The sequence below is a fragment of the Aspergillus pseudodeflectus genome (genome assembly GCF_044049435.1).
Source record: "Aspergillus pseudodeflectus strain CBS 756.74 chromosome Unknown BJX68scaffold_14, whole genome shotgun sequence".
Classification (NCBI taxonomy): domain Eukaryota; kingdom Fungi; phylum Ascomycota; class Eurotiomycetes; order Eurotiales; family Aspergillaceae; genus Aspergillus; species Aspergillus pseudodeflectus.
The window spans coordinates 116,338-131,602 of NW_027263790.1; the positions used below are offsets into that span (position 1 = coordinate 116,338).

The 15,265-nt window shown below is 50.1% G+C and overlaps 8 protein-coding genes across 8 annotated transcripts; 4 read left to right on the forward strand and 4 right to left on the reverse strand.

The window, feature by feature from the left end:
- Nucleotides 1-378: 378 nt before the first annotated feature.
- BJX68DRAFT_233757 (FAM207/SLX9 family protein) lies at nucleotides 379-1,729 on the forward strand. The gene is made up of 2 exons (XM_071039661.1): nucleotides 379-588; nucleotides 643-1,729. The coding sequence occupies exons 1-2, from the start codon at nucleotides 586-588 to the stop codon at nucleotides 1,150-1,152; spliced, it is 513 nt and encodes a 170-aa protein (XP_070900649.1). The 5' UTR covers nucleotides 379-585; the 3' UTR covers nucleotides 1,153-1,729.
- Nucleotides 1,730-1,776: 47 nt separating this feature from the next.
- On the forward strand, nucleotides 1,777-3,985 carry BJX68DRAFT_48888 (putative ATP-dependent Clp protease). The gene is made up of 2 exons (XM_071049260.1): nucleotides 1,777-2,332; nucleotides 2,400-3,985. The coding sequence occupies exons 1-2, from the start codon at nucleotides 1,888-1,890 to the stop codon at nucleotides 3,809-3,811; spliced, it is 1,857 nt and encodes a 618-aa protein (XP_070900650.1). The 5' UTR covers nucleotides 1,777-1,887; the 3' UTR covers nucleotides 3,812-3,985.
- A 174-nt stretch (nucleotides 3,986-4,159) lies between these two features.
- BJX68DRAFT_265250 (putative Chromo domain protein Chp1p) lies at nucleotides 4,160-7,328 on the reverse strand (the record flags this gene model as incomplete). The annotated part of the gene is made up of 4 exons (XM_071045199.1): nucleotides 4,160-4,697; nucleotides 4,762-5,096; nucleotides 5,147-6,034; nucleotides 6,099-7,328. The coding sequence occupies 4 exons, from the start codon at nucleotides 7,326-7,328 to the stop codon at nucleotides 4,160-4,162; spliced, it is 2,991 nt and encodes a 996-aa protein (XP_070900651.1).
- A 386-nt stretch (nucleotides 7,329-7,714) lies between these two features.
- On the forward strand, nucleotides 7,715-9,552 carry BJX68DRAFT_233765 (Rab family GTPase). The gene is made up of 6 exons (XM_071039662.1): nucleotides 7,715-7,765; nucleotides 7,868-8,020; nucleotides 8,087-8,099; nucleotides 8,207-8,596; nucleotides 8,657-8,737; nucleotides 8,800-9,552. Exons 2-6 carry the CDS (start codon nucleotides 8,000-8,002, stop codon nucleotides 8,925-8,927), a joined length of 633 nt encoding a protein of 210 aa, XP_070900652.1. The 5' UTR covers nucleotides 7,715-7,765; nucleotides 7,868-7,999; the 3' UTR covers nucleotides 8,928-9,552.
- On the reverse strand, nucleotides 9,472-10,142 carry BJX68DRAFT_265252 (uncharacterized protein; the record flags this gene model as incomplete). The annotated part of the gene is made up of 3 exons (XM_071045200.1): nucleotides 9,472-9,576; nucleotides 9,642-9,995; nucleotides 10,059-10,142. 3 exons carry the CDS (start codon nucleotides 10,140-10,142, stop codon nucleotides 9,472-9,474), a joined length of 543 nt encoding a protein of 180 aa, XP_070900653.1.
- Nucleotides 10,143-10,584: 442 nt separating this feature from the next.
- Nucleotides 10,585-10,954, reverse strand: BJX68DRAFT_233771 (uncharacterized protein; the record flags this gene model as incomplete). The annotated part of the gene is made up of 1 exon (XM_071039663.1): nucleotides 10,585-10,954. A coding segment is annotated over exon 1 (221 nt), but the record flags the coding sequence as incomplete, so codon positions are not given.
- On the forward strand, nucleotides 10,939-11,397 carry BJX68DRAFT_233772 (uncharacterized protein). The gene has a single exon (XM_071039664.1). The coding sequence runs from the start codon at nucleotides 10,955-10,957 to the stop codon at nucleotides 11,282-11,284; it is 330 nt and encodes a 109-aa protein (XP_070900655.1). The 5' UTR covers nucleotides 10,939-10,954; the 3' UTR covers nucleotides 11,285-11,397.
- Nucleotides 11,398-12,628: 1,231 nt separating this feature from the next.
- Nucleotides 12,629-15,163, reverse strand: BJX68DRAFT_274862 (GH92 family glycosyl hydrolase; the record flags this gene model as incomplete). The annotated part of the gene is made up of 3 exons (XM_071047739.1): nucleotides 14,066-15,163; nucleotides 13,333-14,007; nucleotides 12,629-13,268 (listed from the first exon to the last, which is right to left on the reverse strand). Exons 1-3 carry the CDS (start codon nucleotides 15,157-15,159, stop codon nucleotides 12,629-12,631), a joined length of 2,409 nt encoding a protein of 802 aa, XP_070900656.1. The 5' UTR covers nucleotides 15,160-15,163.
- Between the last annotated feature and the right edge of the window lie 102 nt (nucleotides 15,164-15,265).

The window sequence follows — 15,265 nt, forward strand, 5'->3', positions numbered from 1 at the left end:
AAATGTTGAGGGATCCGAAGCCGAGGCAGGACTGGAATGGCACACGAGCTGGAAAAACAGGACTGGGGAGACAGACGCATTCACGAGGATTTGGCGGAATGCAGTTTGGTGGCGATAACAGAGATGTACAGGGTACAAACAAGCCTGGATTTTGGACGATTCGGCGGCGCTGCGATTATTATTGGCAAACTGTGGATCTTCTTTGCCCCAACAGCCTAGTCCGGAAACAGGGAAGGGCGGCAGAACAAGACGAGCGATCTATGTTGGGTTTGAAGGAGTGGGTGTCAGGCGAGATTAGTGGTTCTCGGTCTTGTCCGTTGAGTCAATAATAACTCTTCTGGCTAGGCTTTAAAGGAGGGGTAAATGCACGCTGGCAACCACAAAACACCAAAAAGTATAAGATGCTCACGTGGTGTGGGGAGCATCATGTGAGTGCTCTTTTCATGATCTGCCGGCAAAATTCGATACTTTTTGCGGAGTGGCCGAAGATGAGGCGGTGACAAGTAGATGGTTTGACTACATAATTTTCTTTTTGTCCTCGAACTCTCTGGGCTGTCTTGACTTGATATCAAACGTTGAACCGCGATGGTAAGTTACCCAACATTGGCAATTAGAGGTAAATTCTTTAACAATTTTGTCTAGGCACCGGTCAAGAAACAGAAAACCCGTGCAAGGCCCGCCGCCGGAAACGGCTCCCTTTCCACAAAGTCACTTTTTGACGACGATTTTCGGACTAGCAAGAAAGACAAGCGCACCATCAAACACGCCAGTTTCGTGTCGAAAATTGAAAAGAGTTCGGCAAAATCAACCAAGCGGCGCCGAGCGTCCAAGAAACTCGTCGCGAGCCTTGAATCACTAGCCGATGCCTTGCCTGACGCCGAGATAGAGCTGAATGATCCGAGTCAAGTCAATATAATCAAACAGAAGACGCTTAAACACAAACCAGGCGCGCTAAAGCGCAAGGAAAAGTTGGAGAAATCAGAGCGTGATCGTTTCGCGAAGAATATGGCACAAATGTCGAGTATTCCCGCAGCGACTCAGCCGAATTCCGAGCCCGACGCTGGGAACTCGGTATCAAATCGCTGGGCGGCGCTCCGTGGCTTCATATCGCAGACTATGGAACAACAGGCCGCTTTTAAGACAAACAAGTGAATATACTGGTGCCAAAAAAAAAGCATCGACTTCAGCCTATTTTGGAACTAGTGAGCTTGGGTGACACAGTCAGCTGCACTGGACAACATTCATCCGATAATGTCGCCATCCCAATACACCTTCAGGCGCGGCTTCGTCACTCAATATGAGTGAATTACAGTTGTTCCCAAAGCATGAGCCCAAATATGGCCCATGACCGAAATAGTCCAAGGTGACAGGACTACTCACCTGGCCGACTCTGCCATATCCGTAGGCTTTGATGAGAATGCAGCGCATGGGTTAGCAGCGATTCTTCGGTCTTGGACATGTTGTTCTCATGAAAAGCTTAGATGCGCTTCATGTTGTGTCTAGGAACACTATGCGTGATATACTGTATCAATACACGAAGGTCATGAAATGAACTAGCGGAAAATTAGACAAACTCATTCTGCAGAGTAGTAGCATTTAGGTGTTTCGAAACCTCTATATGCATGTTGGGAGACTCACAGAGTCGCGAAGCGTCTGGGAAGTTGATGAGACTAAGGCCCCGCCAGCGTCTCCAACGGCGGCTAACTGCGGGGAAGGCGGAGATCATCACGAGCATCTTATCGCACCATGCACGACTCACTCTCTCCGGCTTCCCACCTCCTCACTAATCCTTCAGCATCTGCTCGTTCCGCTCTATGACTTATCATTTGTTAGTTTGAACAACACTTGCTTCATCACCCACTTCATATTGCGACTGCAGCGCCCCTCATGCTGCGGCTGGCGTCATGGCCATATCGGCCTCAGGTGCCCCGTAATTGCGCCCTTCGCCGCTATCGGCCTGCGCTCGCTCGACCTTCATTTTACGAGCGTCGCCCATTCTCGAGCTCGTCTGCCTCCTTCCCTACCCGGTCTCAATTCGACAGATCCGACTTTACAAACCAACCATTTTCCGGTGTCTACGAGTCCGGGCTGCCCACGGCCGGCCCGTTAGGATCCACCCCAGCCTTCGGAGCTCCAAAAATCACCCCAAAGACACTGAAGCAGTACCTAGACCAATTTGTCGTTGGACAGGATCGCGCAAAAAAGATATTGAGTGTCGCGGTATATAACCACTATCAACGGGTACAGGAGCTGCAGAGACGCCAGGACGAAGCCGAGGAGTTACTTGCCAAGCGTGCGCGGAGGGATTCCGTTGAGCATCATCCTGTTGAGGGTATGACTTCTTGCCGTCTGAGTTACATATCCGTTTTTGCGAGACCGGTAACTGATCTAATGAGTAGACGAGTACCCAGGCCAACAACGCACCTCCTATTCGTCCCCGGAATCAACACGCTTCGCCCTCGACGCGAATAATCCGGAATTGGATGAGTCGGGGGCGCAACTAGAGCTTGAGAAATCCAATGTTCTTCTTCTCGGACCATCTGGAGTTGGAAAGACGTTGATGGCGAAAACCCTAGCTAGGGTATTATCCGTTCCATTCAGCATCTCAGATTGTACCCCCTTCACACAGGCGGGCTATATCGGCGAGGATGCAGAAGTATGCGTGCACCGACTACTAGCTGCTGCGAACTACGATGTCGAGGAAGCGGAGCGCGGAATAATTGTACTCGACGAGATTGACAAGATCGCGGCGGCAAAGGTTAGCCATGGCAAGGATGTGAGCGGTGAAGGAGTACAGCAAGCCCTCCTTAAGATCATCGAGGGGACAACGGTACAGGTGCAGGCAAAGCAGGAGCGGAGTGCTCCCCGCAGTACCGGCACGCCGAGTTCATCAGCATATCCGTCGAACAACCCACTAGGCAACCCACCCTTCACTCCACCCAATGGTGGCATGCCGCACAAAGGGGAGACCTACAATGTCCGCACCGACAATATCCTCTTCATATGTTCCGGCGCCTTTGGAGGACTGCACAAGGTAGTGATGGACCGAATATCACGAGGATCTATGGGCTTCGGCCAACCAGTCCGGAGACCTCACGCATCCACGGAACACCCACGCGCCTCAGATACTTCAGCCAACGAACCGATACCCATCCTACCAGGCTCAGAAGAGGAAACCCTATACAAAAAACACCTCCCATTCTTCACACCGCCCTCAGTCTCGCCTTTCCACGCCGAGCCCACCTATTTCAACCCCTTAGACCTTGTCAACCAAGCCGACCTCCAAAACTTTGGCTTCATCCCCGAACTCATTGGCCGCATTCCTGTCACCGCCGCCCTGTCTGCACTGAGCCGATCTCTTCTCGTCCGAATTCTCACCGAACCACGCAACTCTCTCGTCGCCCAGTACGCAACGCTCTTCTCCCTGTCCGGAATCGAACTCCGCTTCACCACACCCGCCCTTCACAAGATTGCCGCGAATGCCTTCACGATGGGCACAGGCGCACGTGCGCTCCGCACCGAAATGGAAACAATCCTCAGTGATGCGATGTTTGAGACGCCTGGATCGAGTGTGAAATTTGTCCTTGTGACAGAGTCTGTTGCTGGCCGCAACGAAAAGCCCGTATACCTTGGCCGTGGTCAGGGAGGGCGATTCCACTCTATGATCGCGGCAGAGGAGGATCGGTGGGAGGAGAAAATGCGGCAGAAGAATTCGAAGGGCAAGGAAACAGCGCAGGCCGCTGGATTGGGGGAGCAGCATCCTTCCATCTCAACATTTAGGGAGTACCGGAGCAGGGCAGCTGGGTCATGACTGGCTCTTGGCTGGCTATATGCAGACAACCCTACTCTGTTGCATCATTTGTCCTGGTGCATGTCTTGTACATTCTACTGCGCTTTTATTATGTTTCTGAGCGATCGCAGCCGTCTGACCCTCTCTTGGATGATGGCATGGCAATTTATTTGGGAATTTGATTATTTCTGTCCCTTTTCTTGGTACTGACGAAGAAATGCCATAAACCATCCCGTATCAAACGATCCCGTATCTACCTGGTATCCTGCTTGGAACTTGCAGCATCATTGAATCCCATGGAACGTATTGAATAAAAAAAAGGATACTTCATCGCTTATATATGCATCGAAGTTGTGGAATCGCCGACCTTCACTGATACGGCTGGGCGTATTTATGTTTCAATAAAGCCTGCGAATGAGATGCCGACGACGCAAGTCGCTGTTCAGAGGCGGAGGTGCCGGGTTGTCTCGGTGTTCGAGGTGTGTAGGCTGGGAGAGGTTCACTATGTGAAGCTGGTTTTGGAACGCCTTTTGTCAACTTTGACCAAACGGCACTAGAGTCGATTGAGAACGCTGTAAAGAAGTCTCCAGACCCGCGTTTAATCTCAACATGTTGCCACTGTGTCCATCTTGGGAGAGGTTCGAGACCTGTGAGCATGATGAATCGTCGAAATCGGTGAGCATAGACCAAGCCCCAGCCCGCAAAGAACTCTGCTAGGTGATCGGTGTCGCGGCATTCTTGGCTAGCATCACGGGGAACATCGGGAGACTCTTCAGTAGTTCGTGAACCGTACATGGGAAGAGTTGGGGGGGAGATAACGAATGTTTTGATGTAGTCGGCTTCGAAGTTCGGGTCATCAGATGCCGAAACACCGAGTTGGCTTAGCAGATGATACACTGCCAGCCACCTGGTTCTCGTTAGCATTTGAATGAGAAGGTGATGCAGGACGCCAGGTAAGAGGCAAAACTCACTTGGGCTTTTGCGATTCATCGCTAAGCTCTGCTTGTCTCAAAACCCATTGTTGAACGCCAGGGCGAAGCATTAGCTTCCAGTGTCCAGGAAACTTCTTCTGCAACCAGTCGTGAAACCACGCTAGGATGGTTAAAGTGGCGTCCAGCCGACTGACCATGAAATCCTCAGTGATTAGGAAAATGCCACCATGAGGGAATAACCGCTGTTTATGAACTTCATGGCCGACGTATTGAAGTGGCTGTGAAAGCGAGATATTCCAGCAAACCGTCACGGATCTACGGAGCAGGTCTCTAAGCAAAGGAACTTTGTGATAGTCGATAAAAGATTCATGAAACTGGTCAGGTGTTAGTAAGACAACCTTCAAACAGAGCGAATCACACTTACAAGGATAGCGCCGGGCATATTGGCTTTCCTGCTGGTAGCAACAAACTTTTCCCAGTCTCCTTCAACCCGATTGGAATATAAAAGACGAGTGTGTAGTTTCAAAAATGACTCCATCGCATCCCTTTCCCTCCTGACCATTTCTGAGTCGTCTGGAAACCAGACGTAAAACATATCCGCCTTTTGACCCTTTACAGCAGCGCCAAGCGTTGCTAAATCGTCAAAGGTGATATTGAACCTCTTTGAGAATTCATCGTCCCAATTCGCCATCGCATTCGAAGGTGCTTCGGCATTGTCCGGCTGTCCCGGGGCTTGAGCACTCCGTGTGTCGAGGTCCATAGGCTCGCTCATCAGGTGGTCAGAGTTTTCGGGTATGTGAGATTTCAGCTGTGTCGGTATATCATATGCACCGGGTCTGGTGGAAGCAGGGGATGGTACTGAACTGGTGGAGTGTTGTACACCGAGAGTGGGCGGATCGAGAGGCAATTTTCCAGTGATCCCCTGTGCAACGTCGGGTTTATCTAGTTGTTTGGCGCCTATTGATGCCTTTCCTTTTATTGACTCAAAATAACCAGTAGGGGAGCTGATAACAGGGCTTGTCAGCTGCGGGCGATTTATTATCGGATGTGAATTCAGCCTGTCCAAGGGTCCGAGATAGCTCCTTAGAGCAAGTCTAAGATAACTCTGTCCATATCCGGCAGGAGTCTCATCCAGAAAGCTGAAGACAGGAGATCTGGGTAGGTATGCAAGCAGCACGTCGTCTGTCCTGTTATTGATCTCAGCTATCGCAAGCAGACTGTTCTGTTGGAGTGTCTCGGCTATTGTGCGAATCCTTGGCTCTGTGTCATCAAAGCCCTCAATCCATCCATTGGAGAACTTGAGATTTCTTGACTGGCAGGAAGGTCTCTATGTTAGTGAGGGACAACAAGGGTGAAAGCCAAAGTCAGCTGCTTACCCGTTCACAAAGTTGTTGGTACTCATCTAGGGTACACAGATAGCGAAACCAAATCTCGATCTTGTCACCGACCTTTGTTGAAAGGATCTTTTTCGCATAACGAGTGTCAATGCCACATAGCCTCGCATTTCCAATGTCCTGCTTATCTTGGCCAAAATACAGGGAAACGTAGAATTCCCCAAAGTTCCAGAAGCGACCATGGGTTGATTTTACGAATCTCGCCTTCGAACCCGGTATCCTGGGGGGCATTTCTGGCAAAGCCCCATGGTCCATGATCCGCGAGTCACTTGGAGCCGTGGGTACAAATGCCCTGCGAGATGGGTGGATTTGGTCGCTTGATCCAGGCTTGGAGTTTTCTCGAGTGGCGTCGTTTGACCGGGGTGAAGAGGCCGGAGACTCTTGGATATGCTGGGGTAATATGGGTGAATTCAGCAATGAGCCCGGCCTGTCTGTGTCCGTGGGACTGGCGTTGCTAGTCTCGACTTGAACTGGACCTCGACGAGAACTGCTAAACTGAATTGCGTCGGCAGACGGAGCAGTTGCCCAGTCGGATGGCCGCCTGAGTTCAAGTTGATTTATGTCTGGAACGCGATCCCTCTGAGCCCTCTTCTCAAATTTATGCTTCCAAGACAACGTGTAAGTTTTGTGAGTGTCAGTTGAAGGGGTCTTCTTAGGGCGAGACGTCATTGGAGCCTTTTGGCTTGTTCCGAATAGCACAGGTGGCAGCTTCCGAGCTGCCGGCCCATGTCTGGGAGGGTTTACCGGACGGGGTGCAGCAGAGTTGGCGGTTGTGTTCAGAGGGTGGATCGAAGCACTCGAGGCTTCAGGCCTTTGCCTGCTTGGAACAGCTTGGCTGCCGTGGCTTGACCCAGACAAAGCGATGTTGCGCTCTCGCTTAGCTGCTCTTCTCTGCCTTCTCTGTTCCCGTTCTTCGTTCAGCTGAATTATCCTGGCCTCCCAAGAAGCCACATCGAACGCTTCGAGTTTCCCGTCCTCAATAAGTCGCTTCTTTCTCTTCCAGTCGCGCAAAGTCTCATCATCACCAAAGGCATCGGCGGGCTCCCAAGTACATCTCTCAATCGGATAACCCGCCCACTCAACGAGATATCTCGTGCCATCTTCAAATAGATCTTCCGACAGGATTGTGTTGACTTCATACTCAGACTGTTGGTCACTTTCAATGGTGGAGGTAAGAGAGATCTCATCATCGCTGACGGTACCCATCGCCATGTTCAACCAACCATTGAATTAAAGTAGACGAATGCACCTGCTATATACCTAGGTTCGGCCAATTCGAGTGCCGGAACTGGGGCATGTGTGGAGTATCTGAAGGCTGTTCAAAGTATTTCAAGATAAAGTCGCAGCTCCATGCAGTGGGAGTACACGGACAACCACGTGGCTTGGAGCAGATGCTCCGTCGCTAGCGCTGTATTTCTCCAGCCTTGAATCGCTTCCTTTGAAACGCCGTGCATACGATTGTGAATGAGTCTTTCTTCACAGAAGAGAAGGATATGAAACAAGCGGGGCACGTGACCCACCAGGCTAGGCCCCAAGGGGGAGGGCGGCCACTCGGCTCCTGCGACGGAGGCCGGATTTCATAAGGAGCGACGAGCAAACGTCTGGAGAGCCTCCTATCTTCCGCTTCCCCCTTGCAAACAAAGTCGTGTGTGAGTTCCCGTTCCGTCCCATTTGGGCACTCGATTCTGTTCCTCGTGTCTCGACTCATCGCTGCCTCAGATCCGCAACTGACGTTTTCTGTGCCCCTCCAGATCTGAGTTTCGCTGTGTTGTCGGTTTCCGCTCACCAGCTGCCTACGGATCCAGCCACGTCAAATCTTCCTTTACCCGCAAGCTTTACATATCTATAAATCGGAGCTTCTCGAGCTCTTCTAACCGTTAATCATGGCTAACGACGAGTATGATGTAAGTTTTCCTGTCCCTCTTCAGTCCGCCTCCGCCATGAGCAGCACTAACTCGACTGCCTGATAGTTCCTCTTCAAAGGTACGTTGCCACTGCCCGTCCGCGCCTGCCCAAACCGCCATTCGCCTGGCGCATTCCCTTCACTCGGACAACACAACTAACATGGACGATTCTTCGCGTTCATACAGTGGTGCTTATTGGAGACTCCGGTGTTGGAAAATCCAACCTCTTGAGTCGTTTTACCCGAAACGAGTTCAATCTAGACTCCAAGTCAACCATTGGTGTCGAGTTCGCAACTCGCTCTATTCAGGTCGACTCCAAGACAATCAAGGCTCAGATTTGGGATACTGCTGGTCAGGAACGTTATCGTGCCATCACATCCGCCTACTATCGAGGCGCCGTCGGTGCCCTCCTCGTATACGATATCAGCAAGCACCAGACTTACGACAATGTCAACCGGTGGTTGAAGGAGCTTCGCGATCATGCTGACTCCAACATCGTCATCATGCTGGTGGGAAACAAGAGCGATTTGAGACATCTCCGGGCTGTACCCACAGAGGAGGCAAAGCAGTTTGCGAGTACGTCTTTCCCAATTTCACAGTCATCCGATGGCCGGAATGATCAGCTAACAACAGTAGGCGAGAACAACCTTTCCTTCATTGAGACTTCTGCTCTGGACGCTAGCAACGTTGAGCTTGCTTTCCAGAACATTCTCACAGGTACGGACTCTCTTGTGATTTATTCTCGCAGCGGCTTTTCTGATATCCCTTCTCTTTTCTAGAAATCTACCGCATCGTCTCCAGCAAGGCGCTTGAGGGCGAGTCTGGACAGACCTCCGTTGGAGAGCGCCGCCAAGTTATCGACATTCAACATTCCCAGGACACCGAGAGCAAGCCAGGATGCTGTTAAACAAGTTACATGATGTTTCATTTCGAAACAAGATACGCCAACCGCAACGAGCCTATATTTGGAATGAGATAATTGAATGGTCTTGATGTTTCTTTTTGCCCGTCGATTGGCCTCTACACAGTTGAAGTGGGACTTTTGGGAACGACATACGAATATATGGTACTTACCCAGCCTTATTCTTTTCCTCCTTATCTCCACCCTACACTTTTGTTTCTGCTTCACTTTTCTTCTTCTTTTGACCCTTTTTTTTTATTCATTCTTTGTCTAATTCATGACATCCCGTTAAACCCCCCAGTTATCAGTTGGTGTTCCATTACCTTATATGATTCTCGACCCTGGCGTCCATGAAGTGGCAGTTAAGATGGTCTAGGAAAGTCGAGGCCATGCAGAAACACTGTTTAGGAAGATATATGAGAAATTATGTCTTGATGTTTGCCTCGTATTGACAGGCAGCTGAAAAGAAGACCAAAAAAATAGCTGGCCTTTCCAGGTGTCCCCAACAGCCCCCGCTTTAGTAAGATTCATGGTGATTGTGATGAGCCCTTCAGTCAGATTTATCCGCATACACTGCATTGTGATACAAAGCGAGCATCGATCCTAGGTAATTGACCCCAGCAATTACAGCCACCGCGCCTACCGAGAACTTGGTCTATAAGTAGGCATCCAAGATTAGCGCGCGAATCTCTTCCGAGTTTCCGCATCATAACCACTTACACTGGTGCTCTCATTGCGCAAGACCAAAACCAAAATTCCCAACACAAGCAACATGTTGCTAAAATTCAACATCATCACTGGCACCTGCCACATGTATAGCTGGATCTGAGACGGGCTTTGATCGGTCGAGTCGATCTTCTCTCCGTCTGCGCTTAGTATGCTCCGGAGATAGGCCCATCCTCTCGGGCTGGCTCTGGCGCGAGTCAGGGCGATGTTCTGCTGTGTAGCTAAAGTGACCGCCGTGATAACAAGAACCAGCCCGCTGTACCAGCATATTCTGGAGAACTCGGGGATTGCATCTTGGGTCTGTGGCCAGGCGAACAGTTGGGTTAGAACTGCGGCTGTGAGCCCGCCCTGGAGAATCCGTGCGATTAGCGATGCTCATTATAATCGATGTGGTGGTAGTATTGCACTCACGGATATGCTAACATGGGTGAGCTCTGTTGCTTTTGACTCGCACCAGCCCTCAACTCGCTCTTTCACAGTCTTGCTATCATCCATGCTGACTGCATTCTTGAAGGTAGTCTGGTTCAAGCTCCATGGCCAAAAAAACGACCCGAATCCCGGCCAGTATTGCCTTGAATATGGTCTGCAACATTGCTGTCAGTGCCGAGATCATGTCGTTAAATGAACCAATGGTTGTTGGTATCCCTCAATCAATAGATGAATGTTTGAATCCATTTTTTTTCACTAACAGTGTATGTGGATTGGAATTATTTTGCTACTTATAATTCAAGGCTGCCAGCTCCTGCTCTCCTCTCCTAGTCCGGGTCTGCCTTTCGCGCTATGGTATTGGGCTCTGTGCTGTGCCTTGCAACCACCGGCGCCTACATCTCATGCATGTCACTCACAAAACCCAATCAACCTCTGTAGTAAGTTGCTGTTTTTGTCAGCCTCACAGCGGACCGCTGGAATGACGTGTTCATTGAGAATTTTTTTCAGTCTTATGCCTTGTGATCTCACTTAAATGCGAGGACGACAATGAACGCTTTCAAGAATCTTACAGCGAAAATGCCTCCCCACACACCCGTATCTCTATGGCGGGTCACCAAGAATCGTTTACTCCTGCGCTTCCTCATGCTGCCATGCCTCGCACTAGCATGCAAGAGTGGCTCTCTGAAACAGATCCTGAAGAATATATGGCAGCCACGCGAAACCCTCGATCCCAGAGTCAATGCTGTCATCTCGGTCTCGCTTACGATAATCGTCACTCAAACCAAGAAACTTAACTCATTGTTTTACTTATGGCTGCTATTTATGGTATTTGTTGTCAACGACTTTGATGTCCAACTGAACCATCCACAAGTATCCCCATGGTACCGCGAGTGCTGCTTCTGTCTCGCGATCGTCCAAACTTGTGTGACCGTCTTCTTTGCCCTCAAAGTCGAGAACTCCGCATGTTCAATATGCTCACGGAAGCGGTTCTCCTTGGCCGATGTTACCGGAGAGGCAAGAAACTCTCGGCCTGTATATTTTGTTTCAACGCCGGCCTTTGGCTCCCCGCTTCGAATAGACGCATAAAACGCTTGCTGGATCGTGGAAACGCACTGCTTGCGAGAGGCTATGTCGAGTACGTCACTAAAATCGCTGGAAGGAAGTTGAGCGATAAAGAAAAAAAGAAGTTGTTGTCGGATCCAGCATAAATGGCCAGGTTTATAGAGGCATCAGGGTGTCTTTTAGCCATTCCGATACTATTACACGGGCTCAAATCACCTTCAAGTCTGCTTTCACTACCGTTGGGAAAACGCTACAGTCTACTCTTGATTATCATGGGCCGAAACATGCAGACGGCTCTTCTTTGGACTCCATGGGACCTTGTATGCCACCATGCATTAGAGGTCGACGGGGTCCTTTATGAACTCAAGCGATCAGGAGGGCTGGACGATTCCATTGAGCTTCAGAGACCCCCTCGAAAGCTCAACGGTTCTAAAGATAGAGGGAAAATGGTTTTGTCTCGTACCCAAGTCGGATCGACGTTTTTCAACCATGACGAAATTGTCCAATGTGGTGAGCCTAATCAATCTCCATAGTACTCATGGTAGCTCACTGATTTTCTCCCGCCAGGCGATGAACTGATACAAATATCCCCGAACTATGATTTAATAACCTATAACTGCCAAGCCCTGCGCTTCAATCTCTTTCGAAGAATCCTAGATGATAATACTAGCAAAGTCCCGCGAACAGACTGGTCATACGAGCACCCAAATGGTCTTCTGATACCAATGATATTCTCGCTGTTCACCGACTTTGACCCCTTTAGCAATTGCACCACAATCTCTGGGCTGCTTCGTGGCATGCTGGGAATCATACACTTCGACCACATGCTCAAGGGAATCACATATGGCACATCAACAGCCTACGGGCGTCAATTCTGCTTTCGCCGCGCTGGTTTGCTGGTTGGGCCCATGCTTCTTTTTAGCCGTGTGGGCTCACCGAGCCTAGCGAGTGAGAATGAAGAGCGGTCATCCTTGAAGACGGTCCTCGTTGTGCTGTTATATCTCCAGTGGGGATTGACTATTATAGCTTGGTTGTTTCAGGTTGGTCGGGGGTACGCTCAAAAGAACAAGAAGGAATTGGAGTCTCTACGGCTGCGTGCGATCACCCGTGTCCTTGTTGCCCTTGTTATTTCAATCTTAATGTATGTTGAGAAAAATTCCAGAGCAAATGCATGACTAGATACCTGGAGTACTAGTACAGGTCGGCCTTTTCATGATATCTATGACTGATATGTTGAAATCAGTTCTCATCTGGATTGAAACTCTATATACTTTGTCATATACTTTACAAAACTCTTCATTAATTATCTTGTTCAACGTGTGATTAATGTCTCAGAGCAGGCACCTGATAAGGTGCTTCATCAGTCCATAAGTTCTTGCACGAAGGCATAGATGGGATTCAAGTGCATGTGGTATTCAACCCTGTTTCTACACCTTTCAGCTTGAGGACAGAGGGTCGTATGTATCCTCTTTACTGCGCAAAATATACCTCTATGACAGAATATTGGCACCAGCCTCACCATAGCCACCCCTATCTATCATCAAATCCCTCCCCAGATCCGTCGACAAGCTCGGCGGCCTATCCTCTACAGCTCTTCCCCATCCACTTTCCTCCTCACCGAGAACCAACTCCAACGTCCAGCCCTCCGTAAAGAACTCATGGCTAATCCAATTCCTTGTATAGGCCTGGCCATTCAGCGTGACACTCTGGATATATATCCGGTTATAAGCCGGATCGAAGTTAACGCTCCTAATCACGGCCGTCTGATTCGTCTGCGGATGCGTGATAGAAATCTCTTCGAAAAATGGCGCTGTGATAAGATATACATTCTGCCCCGGGTTGGGGAACAGTCCCATCATTGAGAACGCGGTAAATGCACCCATTGCGCCGGAGTCGTCGTTACCTGGAAGCCCCGAGGTTGATGTATTGAAGCGTGAAGGAATGTAGCCATGAACGCGCTTTGAGGATAGGCCTGGGCGGCCCGCGTAATGGTACTGGTATACTGTTAGGAATACAGGCTCGTTGCCTAGGTCTGCGAGGCCGGAGTCGTGGAAGAAGTCGAGGCGGGAGATGAAGGCATCGTCGCCGCCGAGTGTGGTGATTAGGGAGGACATGTCGTGGGGGACGTAGCTAGTTTTATTGTTAGTAATTGGTAGAGACGACAAAGAATTTAGGCAGGTTGTTGGGGACAGACAATTGGTACTCCCAGACGCTCGACTCAAATGTTTCTGATGGGTTGCTTGTAAGTGAGCACCACGAAGCAAGGGCGCTGCAGGCGATGGGGTCCTGGTAGCCCCATGTTCCGTTCAGGTATCTCGGCTGGAAGAAACCGACAAATCCTGTATCTGTACCGTTGATGAAAGATGTCTGGTCGTTCCTGAACAGGTTCTTCCAGTTATCTGCGCGGGAGAGGTAGGTTGTGTACCCGTCTTTCTTCAGTCCTCTTCCGACAGTTGATACGCAGAAGTCGTTGTATGAGTACTCGACCGTTCGCGAGATACTTCGGGAGTTTGTTCCAAAGCCTAGATAATCAAAGTCGAGATATGGGATATAGTTCAGACGCTTCCAGCTCTGAAGCCCGCCACGGCCCTCATATGACCATTCCAATGGCTCGTTCTCAGCATCATTGACCATGGCTTCGTAGGCGAGACCCCAGTCAATCCCCGTGAGGTTCTTAACATACGCATCCGCGAGAACAACGTCAGCGTTTGAGCCGCCCTGAGTCCAGCCTTTACATAGACTCATACGGCAGTCTGGCAGCCAGCCTTCATGCCTGTACGTATCTAGAAGACTGCGAACCATTTGGGACTGAGTCTCGGGGTCAATGATGGTTAGAAGTGGGTGCTGTACACGGAATGAGTCCCATATGCTAGACACTATTAGTAGATCATCCTCGACTCATAGTCACAACCCAAGTTCAAGCTCACCAATAGAAGGAATCAAAATACGGCTCTTTGCTCTCCCAAAGTGGATTCTCTCCTGTCATATCCTGCGGGCTCAGCATGTTTCGATAGATACCACTCCAGAAGCTCCTCTCCAGCTCCACATCAGCTCCACCAGATTTGATAGAGATAGGGCTTAACCTTTCTCTCCATGCACCCTCCGCGCCAGTCCGCAATCGTTCAAAATCATTCAAGGGGTTCGGAATCCCCCTCTCTGCGTTCTCACAGGCCTGTTGGCTGCTTATGTAGCTAACGCCAACTCTCGCAGCCACTGTCATATCCTCATCGAATAACCTTCTAAACCTTAAGAATCCACCAGCCTGCAGGTAAAACAGGTTGAACCCCCTCTTCACATACAAATCTTGCGTCTCTGTACCTGCACGGTCGTTCACCCACACTCCACCATCGCGAATATCTGCTCCGTAGAAGTCCACACAGGTGTATGATCTGTATGACCCAGAACCAAATGAGGGGAGGAACGTCCCGTTGGCCAGTATCCTCCCGTTTTCCGGGTCAATGGCGATAGAGGCATTTTGCCGACTATCCCAGAGATCCGTCAGATCGAGCAGTATCAGCGGACTTGCATTTCCCGAGCCGGCACTCGAAGGGAAAGTAAATCGGAACAAGGCCGCTCTTTCAGAAACGGTCATGTCCGCTTCTATCCCGCTTTCTAGAGTCAGGCCAAAATACCCCGGCCTCGCAACGACCGAGTCATTGATGTAGCCTGTTGCCCGAGCACTCTTTGGGAAGTCACAAGTATTGACATCCTCACTATCGGGACAGACTTGTGGAAAGAGAGGAAAGTTTCCTAGGGATGGATTCCCTCCCGTGCCAGAGTCATGAAGAGCTGAGAACCCCGTCACGCGGCTTCCATCTGTTGAAAACCCGCCCGTGTTCTGGCCATCTACGTCTGCGACGGCTTTTGCTAGACCGTATGGGAGAGAGGCCCCGGCGAAGACGTTTCCACCGCTCGTAGAGCCAATGAGGGGGTTTATGTAGTCGAGGTTATCTGAGTTGGGAGTTTCCTGAGCTCCAACTCCTAAGAAAAAGGTAATCAGAAGAAGCCTGGAAAGAAGCATTATTGAAAGAACATTGTCAGTTGCGACTTACAAAGTGCTAAGGAAGATCTGGAGTATCCCAGTCTATGTTGTGAGACGCGGGGCACGTGCAAGGATAATCGAGTCA